The sequence below is a fragment of the Acipenser ruthenus genome, chromosome 13 (assembly GCF_902713425.1).
Source record: "Acipenser ruthenus chromosome 13, fAciRut3.2 maternal haplotype, whole genome shotgun sequence".
Lineage (NCBI taxonomy): Eukaryota > Metazoa > Chordata > Actinopteri > Acipenseriformes > Acipenseridae > Acipenser > Acipenser ruthenus.
In genome coordinates, this window is record NC_081201.1 from 10,488,813 (window position 1) to 10,511,983 (window position 23,171).

General features: G+C 39.7%; 1 protein-coding gene across 1 annotated transcript; it reads right to left on the reverse strand.

Annotated features, from left to right (window-relative positions):
* Positions 1-1,152: 1,152 nt before the first annotated feature.
* On the reverse strand, positions 1,153-19,844 carry LOC117418425 (nucleoside diphosphate kinase, mitochondrial). Its single transcript, XM_034031464.3, has 5 exons — positions 19,324-19,844; positions 8,002-8,132; positions 7,289-7,390; positions 6,492-6,604; positions 1,153-2,026 (listed from the first exon to the last, which is right to left on the reverse strand). The coding sequence occupies exons 1-5, from the start codon at positions 19,475-19,477 to the stop codon at positions 1,906-1,908; spliced, it is 621 nt and encodes a 206-aa protein (XP_033887355.1). The 5' UTR covers positions 19,478-19,844; the 3' UTR covers positions 1,153-1,905.
* Between the last annotated feature and the right edge of the window lie 3,327 nt (positions 19,845-23,171).

Genomic DNA, 23,171 nt, shown 5'->3' on the forward strand with positions numbered 1-23,171 from the left:
TGTGGTCCGACGAAGACACCGGCTTTGACCTTTGCCTCAGACAGCTTAGGAAAGAAGTCTTGAAGGTACTTGAAGGCTGACGACTCCTTATCTAGAGCTCTGACAAATTGTTTCATAAGGCCCAATTTGATGTGCACCTTCCGGAGGTCCACCAGTGGCTCCCACTTGACGTTGTTCCACCCCACAGAGAACTCGGTCCGCTTGGAAGGGTCCACCATGCAGAAGTAGCAGTTGCTTGAGTGGTCAGTGGGTTCCCGCCGAATTCTTGGGATAGCGAACTTCATGGCTCTTTTCCCCTCAGTACCATCCTACAAAAATACATTTATTTCACCCATGACTAATGTGTAAGAGATTCTCGCAACATTTTTCATATATATTTTTTCAATAACATTGAAAATTGTAAAACATTTTAAAATTAAAAACTTTTACAATTTTAAAAATTGTAACAAATTTTATAACAAAATTCCGAGCAACAATTGTCCATCTTACCTTCCAGAGTTTTTTTTGCAGTGCTCGCAGGTGAAATGAGGTGCCCAGGGTTTGTCTTGATCCCCGACAGGCATGCCGAAATATGCCTTGTAGGCCTCACACATCTTAGCAGATGCTTCCACGGAGTACTTTTTCGCTCGTCTTGATAAATTGGCCGCAGACATAGCAAAATGCGTCTGCCGGATGCTTGCAGCCTCTTGATGCCATCTCAGGAAAATGCAGATATGTAGCCACTTAGGCAGCTGGAACTAAACTGAACTGGTGGGCTTAAGGCCCCTGTATTTATACTACTATTTATATTACTGGAAAGTTCTAGAAGTTACTCCAAGTTTACTCAGCACTGAATCTATCTGGAATGTTCTGGAAAATAGGTAAATTTCAAAATATCACTGTCCTGGTCACAAAAGCAAAGTTTGTGGGGAATAATAGCCATTTTCTATACTTTTGAGGCATAAGCAATTAGGAAATAACACTTACTACCCAGGAACCAAAAAAAAAAAAAAAAAATGTTACACGGTGTAATACGTTTATCTAGTTTATGCAACCCATACAAATGGAGAAGCTGCATTTTCACTGCATTGTATCAAACAAGGATCAGGCGTTATTTTGGACTCATCTGGTCCCATAGCTATTGCAATTTAAAAACGAGGCAAATCATCCCAGTTAATCAAGACTTCAGAAAATCCTTTAATTGTGCACACACTGTATAGGATTCAAACATTTCATGAACAATTAAAACTAGACATGGATGACCCCCACCCCACCAGCCAAAGATTGAAGCATTTTAGAAAAACCTTGAAGTGAAGCTCCGACCCATCTTTAAAAAAAAAAAACCAAAAAACCAAAAAGGCACTAGTATAAAAGCAACTGCTGCAGGATCAGGTTACCCAGTGTGCAGGCCATCCTATATGCAAACACAACTAACAGTACTAACCTGCATCTTGGCAAACAAGCCCGGGTTTAATAAATATGCTGTTGCCACCATAACTGTAATAGCTATGGCAAAACCATAAACTTTGATTGAACTCATGCCAGTGTGTTCAATATTAAACAAAGTACCTGCAGCAGCTACAAGCAGTTGCTTCACCCCGAAACAGAGTGAAAATTGAAATACTGTATGTGGTTGTTTTAGGTGTAAATCTGTACACAGTAAAGTGTTGCGTTGCAGAATCCTTGTGCTGTACCATTTTCAGGTAGCAGGTCCAGTTCCTGGGTTTCCTTGCAGTTACGCTGGAAACGTCATTGGGGAGAGGCTTTGGGAAAGTCGTGTGTGATAGGGTGTCGGAAAGGGGGCCTGTTCAGTTAGGAGATGAGAACGGTTTGCCACTGGTTAAAATCGAGGTAGTTGTCTAGTTGCCCTGCTGCTGTGCCTGTCGCAGTCAGGCCCTGTGCACACCTCCCCCACTGCCGCCCTCTTCACACTTGGTAAGAGCTGCTGTGGTCACAACAATCCCAGTCCACCAGCTCCCGACGGTCGAACCACAGATGAATTTCGCGCTGGGCTCCCTCCACAGAGTCACTGGCGTGGATCACATTCCTGAAAGAACAATGAGAGTCAGGGTCTACTGCAGTGCCAGCACTAGGATTTACTGGGAAAGGAGCGCAGCTGCAGCTCTTAACCTAAAGAAAACCTTTTGAAAAGAAATACAATCAGCAGCAAAATCTGAAACCGTTAAAAAACGTATTTTTTTTTTAAATTTATTTTCCAACTATCTTATGAGGACTGTGAACAAGACGGCAATCAAATCAAGAAACAGTATATCCAAACATTTATAAATAATGTAATAATTACTCAATTCGATTAATACCTTGATTTAATTCATATTGAAACCTATTATAATCTTCAAATGTCACAAAAACATTAATTGGATTCTTAAATTAACGTCATCAAGTACAACAGTTAGTATGAAAACATTTCTATTAAAAGAAAAAAAACCAACAGGTCTGCATCTCAAAACTTAGCCCACAGTACATGTGTATTCAACACAACTCAAAGTGAAAACAGCATGTATTCATGAATGCGGTAACTATTAGAGCTGCACGATTTGGATAAAATATCCAATTGCAATATCCAGCCAAAAAATCGCAATTACGATTATTAATTGCGATTTTCAAACACTTGTGTGAAAACTTCAAAAATGCAATCAGACATGGTTAAAACAAGTGTCAGGGTAGAGAACATCGCTTCTAAAATGAGATCATAGGAATAAATACATACTGTGCTAACTGAATACAAAACCAAATCTTTTCCAACATTGTTTTATTTAATTTCTTAACATCAAAATAATGTCCACCAGCTCCTGGTTAGTCAAACGTTTGTTTTGACTGCCCCTGAACTTCTGAGAATATCACAGACATTTGCAGAGTTTTTTGAGATGTTATAGTAATAAAATAATGACTTGGATAGCATTATTGAGGAGTTTGGTGATAAAACGAGTGATCAGGAGATGATTTATCAGTATGCACGACTATTATTATTGTTATTATTATTATTTATTTATTGGCATATATGAAAAATATAGCGAACAAAGGGTGGGGCGGGGCTGGAGATGCAGTACTGAGTGTACTGTTGATATGCAATGCATTTTAAACATGTTTTACTCTGAAAAGAAAATACTTTTAAAACGGCACGTCTAAAATAAACTGCGCATGAAAGTAAATTTAACCTGACGCGCCTGACATGCGCTGAATAAATGGACCGCAAAGGGTTTAAACATCAATTAATTAATAACATTATGAGTTCCTATTTCCTATTACTATTATGAGTTGAGTTCTTAAATAACCTAAGATAATATTATTCAGGCAGCCATAGGCTGCAGATGGAACAGGAAGCTTATGATTGTGTAATTATGTATAAGTAGGCTCAATTATTATTATAATTGAAATTATAAAAGTGCCTTAAAAACATGTAGCCTAACACTTACCGATTGCAAGCTGCAGTCTGTGGTCAAAACATTGGAGCCTGGTCCAGTCATACAACGCGATAGCCTTGACCACGTTTGCCCCGTTATCAGTAGTGATGCAAACTTGCTTCTCCTCTTTCAGGCCCCAGGTGGCTAAAGCCTCTCTCATTGAATAAATTAGTTGTGTTGCCTCTAGTTGTCGCAACAACTCAGAGGCACTTTTTGCACAAGACTTGCGTTTGGGTAACATCAGTTGGTTTGAAGCCGAAATACTGCCATACGACAGAGGATGCGCCCTTCTTGGCCATCAAATCAACGCTCTCCTCAGCAGCACTCATTTTTCCAACAAACCCTTTCCCTTTGCTCCTCACCATCAGCGTCTAAAAGCGCGCTCTGTGGGGACGCTTGTGATTGGTTAGCATGCGCCTGCCACGCAGAGAGTGAGAGAGCCCGCTTGTGATTGGTCAGCACCCTCTGTGCATGTAGACACTGAATGAACGGAGTCTAGCGCATTTCATTGGAGGAGGTACCGTAGCCTAGTTTTTGTTGTTTTAACGGAGTGTCAAAGAAAGGAGAAAATCGCAGCCTCTTGCGATATGGATATTGCACATGTCAATATCGCAATTTCGATCAGAATTCGATTAATCGTGCAGCCCTAGTAACTATTAATGCAAAAAGTCCCAGGATAGGTTTGTTTCAGTTATTCAACACATTCACATTGAACTTTGGTATAATGTACCCAATTTTTCTTCAAATACTCCAATTACAATAATCTCTTAATTCTTATATACAACAAAATAACACAGAAATCCTTTCCTTGAAGCAGACTTTTTACAACTATGCCAGATGTTTTACATGCAGGGGTATCTTAGAAGTGCCTAAAAATGTGAGCAAGGAATGAAGAAAGGAGACCCTGTTGTGGAAGCTGGTTTACACGGTGACTTCAAGAAATGGCTTGAGGAGGTTCTTGCTTGGACCAATAAACACCCAAATGAGCAAGAAAGGCCAAATGGACGATCTCTTTGTTTGTAACATTTCTTATGTTTTTAAAGTCACTACAACATAACACCTCAAATGAATAATTCTGTGCAAATCTTTTAAAAAGTAAAACAGGTAAACCCAGTATAATGCTAAACTAGACTAGCCTGATTGATTCATGTAAAACTATTACAGTGTTTTCACAAGGCTTGTGATTTCACACAGTGTTTCCGTCACTTTCTGATACTTGTTCACAGACTGCCTTTGCAGCTTCAGCAGGAGCACTCCGGTGGGTCTCTGAAAGTGACTTGTGTACAGCGTTTCAAGTGCTTAGAACGGATGTCCCAACATTTAATGGACCCTGAAAAGATTCTGTAAAAACACTGCAATACTCCAAAGAAATTCTTTGCTTCAATGGATGATTCAGCTGCATGTTCCAACACAAGATTCCAGCTCTGAGGACAGCAAGGCATGTACATTGACCTGTTGTATTCTCGTGTGAACTCCTTGATGGACACCTCTCATGTTAGCCCTCTTGTCGCAACACTGCCCCCTGCTGTTTTCAATTTTTATTCCATGTTCATGAAGTCGATTTATCAATAATTCAGCCAAAGACTCTCCTGTTGTATTTTCAACAGAGAAACTCCAGAAAGCACTCCTGATCTTCAACTTGGCCTCCATTGATTGCAACACAGCTAATCATTACTGATAATTGCTCCTTGTGAGAAATATCTGGAGTGGAATCCATCAGCATACTTTAGTACAGAGCGTTCTGTATTTTGTCCCGAATCTTTCTAGTCACAGCCAGCGTTGTAACCAGAGCTGACATTCTACTGAGGTCAAACTTAAAGTTTCAAGCTCTAGCTGGCAGTATTTATATGACTGCTTGGTAGTTACTATTCAACCTCCAATCTATGTTACACGGCAAACCAACAGAGAAAAGTCTTTTGTACTTTACCAGAATTTTTACATGAGCATCAGAATTGATGATGCAAAAAAACAACAAGGGCATGACCTCTGTGTCCTCATAGCTAGTTACGGCCATGGTCACAGCCTCACAGAACACCTGCAAAAATTTGTTCTGGCTAGGGTCATAGTTTGACAACTGTTCCAGCAATTAAAAAAATTCCCATTGTACTCCACATAGAGACGGTCTACTGATTAATTACATAAGACCAGTGCAGCCTCAAGAAAACGCATCACAGCGTGAATGTACAGTCAAGCTTCACAGGCATGAATGTTAATATTGGTTGCAGTGAGTTTGTTTAGCTGTATTTACGATATTAAATACACCACAGAATGTGCTAATGAAAATATCTACAAGATGACAAATCTGACGGCTAAATTTAGTGAATGGCAGTTTGTTTTTTACTGCACCAAGTAAGCTCCAGTAAAATTTCATTTTTAATTCCCTTCATTTTATTTCTCAGCAATACACTTCCTAATTACAGTCCCAAGTATTTCTGTCCTTTCTGCTTTCCCATTTCTTAAAATGGTCAGGTTTGAGAAATAAACTTTCCCTGCAACAGCTGACCCTGCTTCAGTACATAACTCAATGTACTGAAGCAGTAACTCAATATGGACCGATATCATGTCGCATTTATAAATACTGACACATGCTTTTAAAAGGGAGAGACAGCATTTTTGTTGTTGTTAGTCGCAGTCTGGAGCCCTGCATCATAATTTCTCTGTGATTCAGTGGTACAAAGCGACCGATACATTCCGATGGTGTGATTGAGGGAGTATTATGGTTGAGGAATCATATAGTTATAAAAGAACACCTGCTACTGCGTACCAGTTGCCTGTCACGCACCAGTACTGGCACGCGGACCACAGGTTGAACACCACTCATCTAGGTCTATGCCCAACTTAAGGGACACCCAGTGTAGTAATATGTTATATATAAGAAAATAACATAACATAACAACTGACAAATCTGAAGAAACTGGCCAGATTTACATAGCTTTTGGTCAGCTGGAATTAAACTTTTTATAAAACAGTGTTACTTTCAAAAGACGGAGGGACTCCTCCATTACATCCCCGTCCGGGCTCAATTAAATCAGACGGATCCCATGCAGGCCTGGAGTACGCAGGGCTATCCTCACACGAACCCCCACTCACCTGCTGATGTGCACACTGTAGTCTCCTCGGATGGTGCCCGGATATGCCTCTGCTGGGTTTGTATTTCCCACCATCAGACGAGATGTCCGAACCACATTGTGCCCTTCCCACACCTGCCAGGGAGAGATGGGGGACCAGAGATCAGTCACACACCAACGCCCTGTGCCAGCTTGGGCACCAACATTCACACAACGCTAGCCAATGAAAACTACAAGATTACACTGCTGAATTGGTAGCTAGCTTTATTCCATATATACATCATGCACATTATTATAACTAGAAGCATGTCTAGCATTCAGTTCCGGTTTTCTGAAAGGCAGCCACAGGAAACTGAACTTAATGCGAATACTTCAATAATTTAGAACCCAAACTGTTACACAAAAACTGTGTGAGTGAACTGTAAATTTGTAACTAAAACAAGCAATTCCATGCATACTGTTGTGTGCTACCATTCATTAAATAGGTCTGAAATGAGCAGGGTTAAAGAAACAAAAGTAAACCAGGGTTTTCAGTTGAAAACATGGTATCTGGTCTACATTAGCTTAAAGAAATCTCTGTTAGCAATCTTTCACTTCCTTGGTCATTTCACAAGGAGAGTGACATTCTGCACCCCTTCAGGGGCTTCTTTCCTGTCATTAACCAACAAGCTGCAGCAGGAACAGACTTCTTGCTAGAACGTGTGTTTCGTTCACATTTGAGACATAGATAGTGAATGGACGGGCACAACAAGCAGTTACAGTCACTTGGAGTCCCAACATTGAAGCGGTGGCCCCGAGTTGTGACACAGCAGTGCTCACCATGGCGACCACGGGCCCGGAGCTCATGTAACGCAGCAGGTTGGGGTAGAAGGGTTTCTTGTGCAGGTCGTGGTAGTGCTGGGACAGGATGTCCTCCCGAGCCTGGGAAGAGAGGCAGACAGTCAGTATGTCCAGGGCACTGTACCCAGTCCCACCCTAGGGAAGACAGGCAGACAGCCAGCACGTCCAGGGCACTGTACCGTCCCACCCCAGGGAGGTCTCCTCCACTACACCAGGCTCAAAAGAGCCAACTTTAACCATTTAACATACTTCTGTCAAGGGAAAGTGTGTTTGCAAAACAAACAGTGGAGGTACTTCTAGGCTTTTGAAGCCATGGCTACTATACTCACTTATTTCATTTTAAATAAAGTGTGTGAAACAATATTATATGCCAAGAAATTATATATAATATATATGCCAATAAATTATTTATATATATATATATATAGTTTTGGGGTGCATGTGGGGGACAGCTAGGATTTAACATGTAACAATTTACTGTGAATGGGATGCATCCTTGTTGTTATATGGGCTATATATACCCATCCAGTCAATCTTGTGCACTACAGTTATAATTTTTATTAATGCAGCACCCACTACCAGCCACAGGAGGGAGACAGCATACTCTCAGACAACTGCATTTCAGTTTGCAGATCACTGGGAATAAAGCTGCCCTCCAGTGTCAGCCAGATTTCAAATGCCTCCTTCCTCACCTGCAGTAGCTTCATGCCAACCAGTTTGAAGCCCCTTTGCTCAAATCGCTGGACGATCTGACCGACGAGTCTCCGCTGGACACCATCTGGCTTGACTGCGATCAGGGTGCGCTCAGACACACCTGCAATCACTATGAAGAGACATTTCATTTTTTGCAAGTTGGTCGAAAGTAATTTGGAGAATACACTTTGAGCTCCAGAGCACATGCAGCATTCCAGTAGCGCTGCATGGTCAATATTAAAATCGTGCTAGTTAGGTTCCCCCTTCAGATCAGTGCCACAGCGCTGGAACTGGAGCACCTAAAGGAATGTCCTCTAGGGGCTCGTTGGTCACACTGAATTACTGAACAACCCCTTCCATTGTTTTGTCACCGCAGAGAAAACACGTGCTCCCATGCTGCACGCCGCTCACACAATTAGAGGAAACATTACAGGGGTTTACTCCCAGTTAAAACCGTGGAAAGGAACTCTAGCACAGTAGTGTTCAACTGGGGAGCCTCCTACTGTGCAATAGACAGTAGGGCATTACTTCAGCTCAGATTAAGAATACTACAATATGTATTTTTGCTTGATGTATTTTGCTTATGTCTTTAGCACTGCGTCTAAATATGCATGTTCTAACTCCAATGTGTTTACATGTAAATGAAAAGTTTCTAAATTAAATACAGAACATGACAGTAAACAGAGGGAAAATATCCAATGTGCCATCTTTGAGAGGCGTGCTGTAGGTGCATTTCTTACTGCTGCCAAACAGGTTTTAAGCCCAAATAAAAGATCTTTGACAGAATCAGTTGCTTCGGCCAATTTCCTGTGCCTGAACACTTACTGGTGGCCGCATTGCTATTTTTTCCTGAAAATATTTAGTTTAGTTTTTCCTATGAGAAATAAAGAAAATTAGACGACATATGCACTTCAGTTTTTCATAAACTGGAGACAAAACTGATGGTTTTGCAAGATTTAAAAAAAAAGTTATTGCTCTGACAACGGGTCAAACATAATAAGTTAAATCAATCATAGAACTTAGAATACAATACAATCATAGAATATAATATCCAACCTAAAGTACATTGCTAATGTATCCAAATTAAATTACTACAAAAACTACTTTCACGTGCATGTTCCAATCACATGCTGCACAATTCCCAGCTAATTCTAGCAAAATTAAACCAATACTAGTTATCCTAAAACTGTAATATTGCAGAATACGTTGTGAAGGCTTTACTTTGGTCTGCTGAATTAACTAGAAAAGCAGAGGATGTCAAACTTAAAATTATACACTTTTTCACGTGTGTATTTCAGGCAGAAACTGTACAAGAGTAGACCTTGCTTTTTTTCTTTTTTTTATCCCTACCATTTTAGTTTCTTCGCAATAAAGTAGCAAATGACACATTTTCATAAAGTAATAGGGTTACAGAGGCTTTATTATTTTTTAAAGCAGTGCATACAAATTTAACTTAAACTCTTCAAGAAATAAATGTGGAAAAGGGGGCATTGCACAAAAAAAACAACACAATTTTGGTTTCCGTTTATTACTCTCCTCATAACAGAAAATAGGATCACAACAAAACAAAACGTTGACCACTATATGTAACATTTACCTTGCAAGTTTGGCCAGTGTCTGGAAAGTGTGAAGCATTGTCGAGTGATGTGCATTACCTGCATCTGTATCCCCAGATTCTGACTCACTTGCCAAATCTGAAGCATTACTTTGTTGTTGTTTTTTATCTTAATCCCACATCACTTGCCATGTTAGACAAAGACGTGGATTTTTGCCTTCTAATTAATGTGCAGCAATGTTTGTAAGAATATTCAGATAGTTACTCCGCACTAAAGAAAATAATATTACTCCATACCGCTGTTTTCATATCGCACTAACACTAAGCTAAATGGGCGGAGATTTGTGATGCAAATGAAATCTCATCAGAATGAAAGCTGGCCAATCAGCTGACTTGTTCCTGACTAGGTTGGTTTTTAGGGGACCCTGTAGATAGCGGAGACATTCCAATCTTGCGTATCAGCAATTTCAGCTTTTGTAATGAAGGATAGCGGACGCTCGATGGGCAAAAGGAAGGCACCATTAGTAACGTTCTCTCAGCAGCACTGCCTTTAAAACTAATTTACAAATAGAATAAAGATTTAAAGTTGGTTATTGATTTTTTCGTACATACATGAACCAGATCTGCGGAGCCTTAATGAATGAAAATGGTGTGGGGATATGTTTTGGAGTCATAGCTGCAAGTGGACAGTCTTGTAACCCAGGACACATTTGTTAACCTAGCCCTCTAACTCTGCAGGCTGCGATAACTATACAGACAGTCCAGCAACCGGGCTGTGTGAGGAGCAGATAAGAGACAAGAGCCGACATACAGCCAGCGAACTGAACCCGTCTTGAGCACTCTGTATGCTGAGCAGCGTTCCCTCAAAGCTTTTCAGATACTGACAAACTTGCCGTTTTGACTGAGAAAGGGTACATTATCAGTGAGAAACCTTCGGCCACACATTAACCCATTTAAATATATTATTTCTGTTGCATTATACAATTTTGCAACAATATTCCAACACAAGTATCAATTGTTCAATACTGTTTACATGTTATGTCCAAAAGCAAAGCATTTGAATTAATCTCACAAACACTGACTAAATGCTTTGGAACAAAAGGTAATTGGTAGATTAATAGATTTTTTTAAAAAAAGAAAGTGCTGCCTTAATTTTTAAATGAAAAAAAAAACACAACTGAATACTTGGCCTACTTCTGGATTTGTCTTATCCAACGCATAATGTAGGCTTGAAGTGTGTATCCTAGCAACGCACTAATCTACCGTACTAGCACTAGAAGCAGCGCACTCGTACTCAAGATTTTAATGCAAACCGGCAACAGGAGACTTTAAACTGGGTACTAATTAATCCGATGCTCAATAATCGATGCATCGATTAATTGTTGCACCCCTAATTTATAATATATATAAAATACAAAAAGCGCGAAACCCGGTGGTCTGGCAAGTCTAGTTTCGCCCGGTCCTAGTTTCACCAAGGGATTCTGGGCGAATGCCAAAGTTACCACTTTTTTTCGGCACTCCCCCGCGTCCAAATCGGGCTAATCCAGATTGCCCCAGAACTTGAAAAAGATGACTGGGCGAAACCCATTTTTTCAACAGTTTTCACTGAATTTCGGTGCTAGCCCGAGCAACAATGTAGCGACTGTGTGCTGGGTTACCAAGGCAGGACACCAGGGCTGGTTTTAATACCGGTTAAAACCACTCTATTATCTTGCCAGACCACCGGGCATTGCCCTTAACACACACACACACACATATATATATATATATACATAAAATAAATGTAAAATTTTTATTAAGCGTATATATTTACCCTTATGAAGCCTGTCTGACAACCTATCATAAATGCAGCTCTGTCAGTTGTTATCGGATACAGACTGCATGCTTAACTGGTAGCCTGCATAGAATTGCTTTATACTACTGTATAAAACACTGGCGTCTGCACTGCCTTCAGTTGTAACCACCGAAAGGGCTACTCATTTTTAAAATAAGTATATTAATAAATATTACTAGAAATCTTTTTTTTTCTTCCCTAAATCACTCTTGTTGCTGTAATAGTAAGTAAAGCACCTGAAGACACTTCAAACCTGTCATAATGTTTATAGACGTCACTTGGCTCATTGCTGGCATTAAAATACGCAGAAAAACCTAAGAATTATATTACAACAGTTCAGAAAACCAAATGTCCAGCAGTTGTGAGAATCATATTCACAGTCTTCAACTAACAATGTAGTTCAATCTAGAAATAAAGGTGTTTGAAAAGACCTGTTTAGCATATTGCTGGCATTACAATAAAAATAAAGAAAATATTACAGTTTAGGGTCATTTACACCAACTCAACCAGCGCCATTGCCCGACTGTCTCAGATTTTGCTAGAATAATTCACCTGGGGGGTTTGCATTTCTGAACTCAGCAGACCCGAAAAACCCCACGTGAATTTGAGACAGTCAGGCAACAAAATGCCCCTTTTCTGGTCGAGTTGGCGTGGAATGACCCTTTAGTAAAAGTCCAGCAATGTCATGCAAAAATTCTACAGTACTCCACAAATTAAGTTTAGCGTTTTACTGGCATTACAATAACCAGGATAAAATATGAAACACCAATTTTAAAAAAAGGTGTGCTGTTTACTGAATTATTGCTTTAAAAAAAAAAAAAAAAAAAAGTTGTGTTGACTGGCTAGTTGCTAGACGGGTTCAGTGCTGTGTATCACCCGATTGTAATTATAGCGCCCTTTAATGTAAACGTATAATTAATCCGCCCCATTGTTTCTTTGTTAATTCTGCCGCCTTGTTATTTGCTAAATTTACAACAGGTATGTCTCCGGACAGAAATCTTTATAAAACAAACGCTGTGTAGTGTAGTGACTACATCCATTACAAAAAAGCGATCTATTTCCTTTAAGGAATGTATAGCTAGAAAAATAGCTTTGAACTTGTTTCTTCATCGTCAGATAATATGTAATTAAGAAACGGCCATGGTTTAATATTGCTAATTATAGCTTTATTAAAGGCAGGTAGCATGAAACGAAATAGAACTAAACAATAATTAAACACGCAATTATAATTTGGCTAACTTACTTAATTCGGGAAAGCCCCACCTTTGTTTCATCATAAATAATGCAGTGCTTTTTAGCCATGTCTTTTATTGAAACATTGCATTTTTTCTTCGTTGGTGTAGCAGCCATGCCGAGTTTCAGCAGACACATGACTGAAATCACATGATAAATAAACTAATTTGCAAAAAGAAAAAAAAGCACATGTCTTCAATTACTATATTGCACACTTAAACGTGCATTTGACTCAATTAATATTTTGATTACATTTTACCAGGTTTCAAAACGCTTCAGATGATGATATTTCTGAAATGGTAGTCTTTTAAAAAAACATTCTTATATTGGACCATATAGGGCTGCGGCTGATGTCTTTTTACCGCTGGCTAGATGCAATGCCCCAAAACTTATTTTTTCCAATAGATATTGGTCCACTCTATATAGGAAATGAGAAACTATTGTGGGGCAATGTTTTTTTTATATAGAAATGACACTTTTAAAGAGCTGTGTCTGTGACTCAGCGAGACGCTGCAGTGCTTGCTCGGAACCCTTATTTATTTATTTATTGCATTTATATAGCACTTTATACAAAAGTATCGCAAAGCACTGTACAGTATATAGCAGAAAAAAAGAACAAACCACAACACAATTGTACAGCATGTCACACATACACCTGCCACAGTCAGACCATTTAAATAACAGTATACACAATACAAAAGTAGCAATTTTAAAGTTACATTAAAACCCACCAGGAAGTGCGTTTTTAGTCTCGACTTGAAAACTGTAACGGTCCAAGCTTCCCTGACAAACGAAGTTAGAGCATTCCATAATTTAGGGGCTCTACAAGAAAAGCTCTACCTCCTGTGTTGCTTTTGTTGACCCTAGGAATAACCAGCAGCCCCGCATCCTGTGATCTCAGAGTGCGGTTTGGAAGATACAGGGTCAGTGACTCCTGCAAATAACTAGGTGCTAATCCATTCAGGGCCTTGTAAGTTAACAGCAAAATCTTAATCAATTCTATACTGCACAGAGAGCCAGTGTAAAGTAGGCTAAAACAGAGGTAATATGTTAATTATTCCTGGTTTTAGAATTCTAGAGGCAGTATTCTGAACAAGCTGCAAGCAGGATACCACAGGTTTTGGCACACCAGAAAAAAAGTGCATTAGAAAAAAGAGATTTAGAAAACTTAGTGACAGTGGAGGCATCACGATTTGTTGCAAACAGTTACAAGCAAATATTTGATTTGGAAGCAATTCCCTTACACACTATAAAAAGCCTAATCTTTCACTGTACAAGTTCAAAATAAATGCCCCCTAAATGCTCTTCATGGAAATTGAACTCCAAGCCCTCTGAAGCCGTTTAAGATGATGAAAGCATATAGTACTGCTAATAAGTACACACATTCAGACAGTCAACCTATCACATCACGGTTCAGCAGCTTGATAACATAAAGCCAAGAACCAACAATTAAAGTTCATTCCACTGTATTCCGATTGGCTGACACCACCCACTGCACAAGCTGCCCCTCTCTTGCACCAAATGGTTGACCAAACAGAAGTGGAACAGCAAGCAGAGGATGACTTTTGGCACACAAATGTGCTATTGGATATTTCATTGCCACACAAGTTACCAAGCATTCAGTCGCTTCAGGCTGTTCCAAAATAAGCGCACACACACACACACACACACACACACAGGCAATTTAACTTATTGTGCTAGAACAAGGGTTAGAACAACTCTGTGCTTTCAAAAAGGTCCCCAAAAGTTAGATGTTTTATGGTGTATCCAACACAGAGGCTGCTACTGTATCTTAACTCTATAGGTATTAAATAAATAGTCTACCAGGTCATTCCGTGACAAATCACCTAACAGGTTACACCACCTCACCTCCAACTTACACCAAACCTGCTTCTGGGTGTTTCAGGTAAACAAGCTCACATTTCAACTGATCAGGTTAACCAAACTTTTACTCAAAAACATGTTGTGCTATAGACTTGTGGGCAGCAAATAAAAAATATATATTTGAAAAAAGACAAAAGGAAGTTACACCTTAACAATGTTTTTCAACTTTGACCTTTGGGTGAAACCCAAAACATAAATCTCAGATTACCAAGAAAAAGGTCAAGGTCTCTGTTTCAACTGTCCAAAATTTCAAGGTAATATTTTTGGTTTGCTTTAAAAAATAAAAATAAAAACCTAACCTGCCCCCCATCCCATTTCTAAGAAACCTGAATAATCTTCAGGCAACAAAACATTTAATTTGGATCAGATGACCCGAGTAAATGAATAACACAGCATCATGGGAAAAAAAAGTCAGCACCTTTCATTCCAGGTGAAACATTACTTTTTTGTAACAAAGATGAAACCATCCGTCTCTGGCCAGCGATACTGCTGTTATTTCCCACCAGGGTGTATGAAACTGGATCTTCATCCTCAGCTTCAGATTCATCAGAGCTATACCAGGAGATTCTTACAATTTCTGAGTCACTTATAGACAGGGAAGAGACTTGAAGCTGTGTTCTGCAGTGTCAGCATTTAAACCATATCTATACACACACAATCTTTATATTACATTCTGATGTATACTGACAACCCTAGTTATTATTTTCCAAGCAAAGAGTTATAAAAGCAAAGCGGCCCAAAGACAACTACAAAAGTAAAAAAACAAAACAAAAAAAAACACAAAGTATATATTCAATCAAACAACGGATGTAATTAAAGTTGTCAATGGAGATAGAACTATATAAATATTATTCAACACATTTTCGGATAGTATTTTTTTAGAATAGTTTGTTTGTAAAGGTTAATTTAACAACAAAAACAGGAACCTATTCGCTTTTTTTAAAAATTTAATTCTTTGCCCAAAATTATATGATTATTATTATTATTATTCTTTTTTTATAAATAAAAAAGATGAAAGTGATCAAGCTCTTTAGCAATGTCAGCCATGTGTCATCCCAAGGTCAAAAGGTCAAAAACTAAGGTATAACTTCCTTTTGTTTTCTTTGAGGTATCACACCCGGTTTTTGGGATGGAACAGCACAAGTCTCGCGTTTTGATTGGTCCTTGTCTGTCACAGGAATATGACGTCCCCACGAGCGAGAAAGCTTGGAAGCATTATGATCGGAGAGAGATCTGCTTTCCAGAACCTTTCAATTAAAATATAATGGGGTATTTTGCTGTACTAATATAACAAACTATGAGTGACTATTACTTCATATAAAATGTCATGTTATGCACGAATGTAAGAATTGGCTTTCTGTGGTGATCTACTTTTTTCTTTCAAATAGCACATCTATAATTGTTTGCATGATATATTTTAATTGCAAATATATATCCTGCCCACAATTACAGTTTCGTTGTAGGATTCATTAGTTTATCTGTAATGTAATCACAGCTTTACATACAGGCTGCTCGTTCTCAGGGTTCTGGGCCGCTTAGCTTTTTTTTTTTTTTTTTTTTTTTTGAAGACTTACTTACAACTACGTCTCACCCGAAACACGGAGCACAAGGAGGTTAAGTGACTTGCTCAGGGTCACACAATGAGTCAGTGGCTGAGGTGGGATTTGAACCGGGGGACCTCCTGGTTACAAGCCCTTTTCTGTAACCACTGGACCACACAGCCTCCATATTCGGATCACTGAGCTTTTATAATGTCCCAAATTCTGGGCCATGAAGATTTTCAGTTAACATCCCAAATCCTGGGCCGCTTTGCTTTTCAGAATTCAGTCCAGTTTCTGGGATATTCTGCTCAGCTGACAGACAAGTTTCTAAGTTTCATAACCACTTAATTGGTCCAATTAAGTAATTTAGGATACAGTTAGAACAAAAAACAGGAGGGACACCAGCCTTCCAGGACCAGGATTGAAGACCCCTGATCTAGACAGTTATTAGGTGGCACAGGTTGATACATTTAACCTGTGGCATTCTATCAATATCAGGACTGCCTATGGATTGTTAGAAGTATCAACTACAACAAAGTATCAATCTAGGCATGAAGTGGGTCACACAGATTGATACAATTAACTTGTGTCATTCTATCACTCTTGCAGTTAACCCTTTTGTGGCCAGTGTAAATGTTTCCTTGTGGGAAGGACTGTACAGCAAATGGTTGAGGGGCTCATTTTTACAAGTTACTTGTACTTTGCACAAGTCTATCTGTAATCTCTCACTAGATGGAATCATGACTATTGTACAATGTATTAAATTCCCCCCCCCCCCCCCATTATATTTGCATAGTCCAACTGTTTAAACAGTATCTATAGCCTACAATATAAACTATCAGGAACAGATAAGGAAAATGTTGACTAACACAATACAATAAGATGTATTTGAAGTTGTTGAAGGGCACTGGTCTCTTAAACTCAGAAGGTCTGATAAACCCCTACGCATGACTATATATTGATGGACATTACATAAGCAAATTAAATGTCCTTTTTTCTGTTTCTTCATAATACATTTTTCAAGGGAGAGTAAAACAATACATTAACTTTGATTCATGTGCTAACGGTTACTCAAATGAATTCACAATCCAGATCTTGTGTACTTTATGGGAAACTGAGCATACATGACTTAGAAACTCGGCTGTCAGCTGAGCAGAATATCTCAAAAACTGGGTCAAATTCGGGAAAACCAGAGTGTCCCATAATTTGGGATGTTATCTGAAAAGCAAAGCGACCCAGAATTTGGGACATTATAAAAGCAAAGCGGCCCAGAAGCCTGAGAACGAGCAATCTATATGAAAAACTGATTACATTACAGATAAACTAATGAATCCTGTAACACAGCTGTAACAGTGGACAGGATATATATTTGCTATTAAAATAAATCACGCAAAAGATTACAGATATATGCTATTTAAAAGAAAAAAGTACATCACCAGAGAAAGCCAATTCTTACATTCGTTCATAACATGATAATTGATATAAAGTAATAGTCACTCAGTTTGTTATATTGGTACAGCAAAATACCCCATTATATTTTAATTGAAAGGTTCTGGAAAGGAGATCTCTCCCTCCCTCTCCGATCACAACGCTTCCAAGCTTTCTCACTCATGGTGATGTCATATTCCTGTGACAGACAAGGACCAATCAAAATTTGAGACTTACGCGGTTCCATTCCAAAAACCGGGCTTGTGTCATATCTCAAAAGGTTAACGTTAAAGGGGGGTGCCCATCAACCACATTTTTACCTCTAACTTTTGACCCCTTGACCTGATCAAATGAAAATTTGAGCTGTTTGCCTCAAACAACCCTAAGAACGAAGTTTGGTGTAAATCAGAGACAGTAGGGTTTAAATCCAACTTTTTGGATTTGGAATACAGGCAACTGCTGGGGACCAGAAGCAAGACACACACACGTGCTGGTTTGATGGTTTCTTCACTAAGTAGTAGTTTTTAGTATCTTAAGGTGGTTAGAATACCATACTGTCATCTAGGAGGCTGTGTGGTCCAGTGGTTAAAGAAAAGGGCTTGTAACCAGGGGGTCCCCGGTTCAAATCCCACCTCAGCCACTGTCTCACTGTGTGATCCTGAGCAAGTCACTTAACCTCCTTGTACTCTGTCTTTCGAGTGAGAAGTAGTTGTAAGTGACTCTGCAGCTGATGCATCGTTCACACACCCTAGTCTCTGTAAGTCGCCTTGGATAAAGGCGTCTGCTAAATAAACAAATAATAATAATAATAATCTATATTCCCCACCAAACCTGGAAACAGAAGGAATAAATCACAAGAGCAGTGAAACCAGTTTTACTGTATGTGAAAGTATCACATGGGATGGATGTCTGTGTTAACATTTATTACACCTCAAGATTTGCCGTCTATATCTTTTATATACCCGGTGCATGAAAAAATCTTGGTGAGAATTTACATTTTCGGTCAGTAAATCAGTGATATAGAAACAATAGGGACTTTGTGCTTTAATTAGGAACCTTAAAAACAACTTCTAAAAAGTCCCGCGCGTTTTACCATCTGTGGCGCTGTATTCCTTATCTCTTGCAATCAATAATTTGCCTATTCTGACAATTTTCCAAGATTCAGTCAGTGGTTTGATTACATTTGCACAATAAATAAAAACCGAAGCAATGGTTGTTTGAATACATTACTGTACATGTAAAACTGATTAGCTTCGGGTACAATTGTTAACCTTATTTTTTATCTTTTATTTTTATTTTGAAGATCGGTGGGGTACTTCGAAAGAACGTTCGCTAATTAAAATCGTGCGTGCGTGCATCAGAACTTTAAGTTCGTTTATTTAAACAGCAATGCTTCCTGCACAGTCGATTAGAAACCACAATCTCTGGTGCTTAGTTAGCGTCTTGCGAGTGAGTTTATACTTGTTAATAAACAACAGGAAACCCCTCAGAGATCAATTCGAGGACGTTATTGAGTTTGTTTGCAAAGACACGATAGGCTTTAAGAAATAAAAAATTAACTTTCTACTGTTGTTGAAAAACGGGAAAAAGCTTAAAATCAGAAAAAAGGTCAACCGAAATAGCCAAAGCATGTATGATTTACAGGAAATGTATTGGGTTATTTTCATGTTTTGCAAAAAAAAAAAAAAAAAGTTTATGGGACTTTACTAACTTCAGCACATTTTGAAGGCAAATGCACTGTGCATTTGTATATTTTACACACATTATTGTGTTACATTCGGTTTACAAATTACATAATATTCAATCCATCGTGCTGCTTTTTGTGGTTCTCCATTTGTGCACTAACCTGATGTGGTGTAGCACCCGAGTCTGTTGTTTCTGTGGCGGCTCCTTGCTGAACACCACGCCGGAACAGAGCTCTCATTCCCGGAAAGCGGTGCACACAGGCTCAGTTGGCCCTGTACCAGGCTTCTGATTAGACTACGTTGGAACAGAACCATGTTCAAATATCGAATTTAAAAAACCTAAAGTAAGTGAATATATTTAAAATGTGCAACAGTGTTGAGGTCTCTTCGATGTGGCTGACTCAGTTCTCAGCGGCGTTTCACTTAACCTAAAACTTTTTTGTACTTCTATTTTTATTTTCAGCGCTCCCAGCCAATCTGTATTTAAAGAGAACAGCTTGCTGTTCAAAAACAGTGACCCTCCTCTTGAGTGAAACGTTAATGGTGTGGGTGTGGGGTTTGTATTAACCTTTTCCCTCCCTGCGATTAGCAACCCCCTCAGTGTGCCATTTTCACATTACCAAAGCAACTCCACCAAATCCATCTAACCCCGCCCGGCACAGACAATAGAACGTTTCCACGACACAATTCAGACCGGTGTCGTGTTAATATGTGGTAGGAGTTAAAAAGTGTACAAATGATTTCAGCTCAGAAAACAAGTAAACGATGCACTAAGTTTTACACTTAAAGTTATTTTTAATATAATTTGTTTCACAATTCAAAACTTTAACGGACGCGCAACAAATTGGGTTCACTAACATTGTAAACATATACGATTCTGTGGGTGAACTACACTTTGCCTTGTTCGTTGGGCAGTAGTCAATCTGCGGAAGAGCCCTAGGGCCATGCGAGAAAAAAATATATAACTCGGAATGTAGGCATTCTACATACCAGCTGGGTCTGAGGAAAAGCCGGAGCCGGAACTCGCAACTCTTGCTGACAGCACTGCTTGCCTTAAGTCCCAAACTCACTTCCGCTGGGTTTTAATAAAGTATAAAAACGGTATTTTCTAGTATAAATTCATTTCCCCAGACATTATACAATCATATATGTTTGAAAAAGCAGATGACGTTTGGAGTAAGCATGTTATACACAGGATTAAGCAATAATTAATCAACGTTTCTCTTTCAGAAATGAGTTTTTATTTAAGTCGGTTTTATCAATAAATAGCGTCTTGCCCCATTGATGATTTTTATACTGCATATACATGTCTTTTGTGCACACATACAATGTGCCTATTCGGCCTGTAGGGGTCATTCATTACACTACGTAATACGTTGTCCATATTAGGACATCTTTGTACATCAGGCAAAAAGGAGTCATTATGTGCTCCCTCCTCTGTAACTTCCTCCTCCCTCCTCTGAATCTCCCTCCTCTCTCCTCTGAAACTCCCTCCTTCCTCCTCCCTCCTCTGAAACTCCCTCCTCTCTCCTCTGAATCTCCCTCCTCTCTCCTCTGAAACTCCCTCCTTCCTCCTCCCTCCTCTGAAACTCCCTCCTCCCTCTGAACCTCCTCTGAAACTCCCTCCTCTGAAACTCCCTCCTTCCTCCTCTGAACCTCCCACCTCTGAAACTCCCTCCTCTGAAACTTCCTCCTCTCTCCTCTGAAACTGCCTCCTTCCTCCTCCCTCCTCTGAAACTTCCTCCTCTCTCCTCTGAAACTCCCTCCTCTGAATCTCCCTCCTCCCTCCTCTGAATCTCCCTCCTTCCTCCTCCCTCCTCTGAAACTCCCTCCTCCCTCTTCTGAAACTCCCTCTTTCCTCCTCCCTCCTCTGAACCTCCCTCCTTCCTCCTCCCTCCTCTGAAACTCCCTCCTTCCTCCTCCCTCCTCTGAACCTCCCTCCTTCCTCCTCTGAAACTCCCTCCTCCCTTCTCTGAAACTCCCTCCTCCCTTCTCTGAAACACCCCCTCCCTCCTCTGAAACTCCCTCCTTCCTCCTCTGAAACTCCCTCCTTCCTCCTCCCTCCTCTGAACCTCCCTCCTTCCTCCTCCCTCCTCTGAAACTCCCTCCTCCCTTCTCTGAAACACCCTCCTCCCTCCTCTGAAACTCCCTCCTCTGAACCTCCCTCCTCCCTCCTCTGAAACTCCCTCCTCTGAAACTTCCTCCTTCCTCCTCTGAACCTCCCTCCTCTGAAACTCCCTCCTCTGAAACTTCCTCCTCTCTCCTCTGAAACTGCCTCCTTCCTCCTCCCTCCTCTGAAACTTCCTCCTCCCTCCTCTGAATCTCCCTCCTCCCTCCTCTGAATCTCCCTTCTTCCTCCTCCCTCCTCTGAAACTCCCTCCTCCCTCCTCTGAAACTCCCTCTTTCCTCCTCCCTCCTCTGAATCTCCCTCCTTCCTCCTCCCTCCTCTGAAACTCCCTCCTCTGAAACTCCCTCTTTCCTCCTCCCTCCTCTGAATCTCCCTCCTTCCTCCTCCCTCCTCTGAAACTCCCTCCTCCCTCCTCTGAAACTCCCTCTTTCCTCCTCCCTCCTCTGAACCTCCCTCCTTCCTCCTCCCTCCTCTGAAACTCCCTCCCTCCTCCTCCCTCCTCTGAAACTCCCTCTCCCTTCTCTGAAACTCCCTCCTCTGAACCTCCCTCCTCCCTCCTCTGAAACTGCCTCCTTCCTCCTCTGTGGGGTTGCAAATGTACAATTCAATGCAAGCAAAGCAAGCCCAAAAAGCACGTTAAAAAATACACACTCGTTTAAAAGTACCGTACGCATTTAAAAGCACACATATATGTGATACATATTACATGATATAATACTATAATATATTACGTGATATCGTTTTGTAATGTATGGCAATGCGCTTCCATAATATTTCTAGTACGTTCAATTAGATTTTTTTTTATCGTGTTTGAGTAAAACATCGTGTTTACGTAAAAAAAAAATGTGTATTTGTATTTTTTAACTTGCTTTTTTGTGCTTGCATTGAAAACTTTGCCCACCATACTTTTGTATGCATGTTACTGAAAAAGTGTTTGATTTATGGCAGAACGTCCTCGCGGAGTTAGACAAGTTGGTGCGCTCGTGCTGGGTGCTGATTCTTAACCGTCATTTTTCTGGTGATAGTCAAAGATGAAGTACGGGCTGTATTGACTTTTTCAAAGAAGGGTCAATCGAAATATGACCCACAGACTTTGTCTGTCTCAAAGCCTAAGTATTTTAATAATTAAGATTGGGACTTCGAGGGGGAGATACCGGTGAATTTGCCAACAAAAAACGGAAACCCCGCTCAATACGTGGCTCAAATTCTCTACTTTCTCAGGTGAGTTTGAAAACTCTTTACTAATGAAATTAGATTTCAAATGAAAACCGAAATAACTTAATTTTGTACTAAAATGCCTGGTATTATTATTAATTTGCGGGATATTCATTTCAAGGGGTTAATGTTTCTGATGTTTTATTTTAGAGATTTTTTCCCACTAAAAAATACTGTTTGAACAACTGACATACGTTTACTGAATCAGAAAACTCAGTTTCTTAAAACGCAACTTTTCTGTGTTTACATGATTAATGATAGAGAATCTAATTAGAATTCAACTGTATACATGGATTGAAGTTTTCGTTAAACGCAGGGTATTTTCACATGGAAAGTACTGTAGTAGCCTAAGTACGATTTGAACAGACCGGACATTTCTGCGACCGAACGGAGACCAATCCAATAACTCAAGTGCTTTATCGAAGTGTCAGGTCTTAAATTCAAAGATTACTATCCTGTGCTCTATTCAGATTCCCAAAATGTGCAATCAACTTGTCCAACAGCTCACCCTGTTCCATATTACCAGTTTCTTTTGCAGACATTATTTTAAATTCTTACGTCATTTTAAAGCTGGAAAACATTTGCTGCTTCAGTATGGGCTATTAACAAATACATAAAGACTTTAACAAATGTATTATTTTATCCCTAACTAGACAAATTGATACA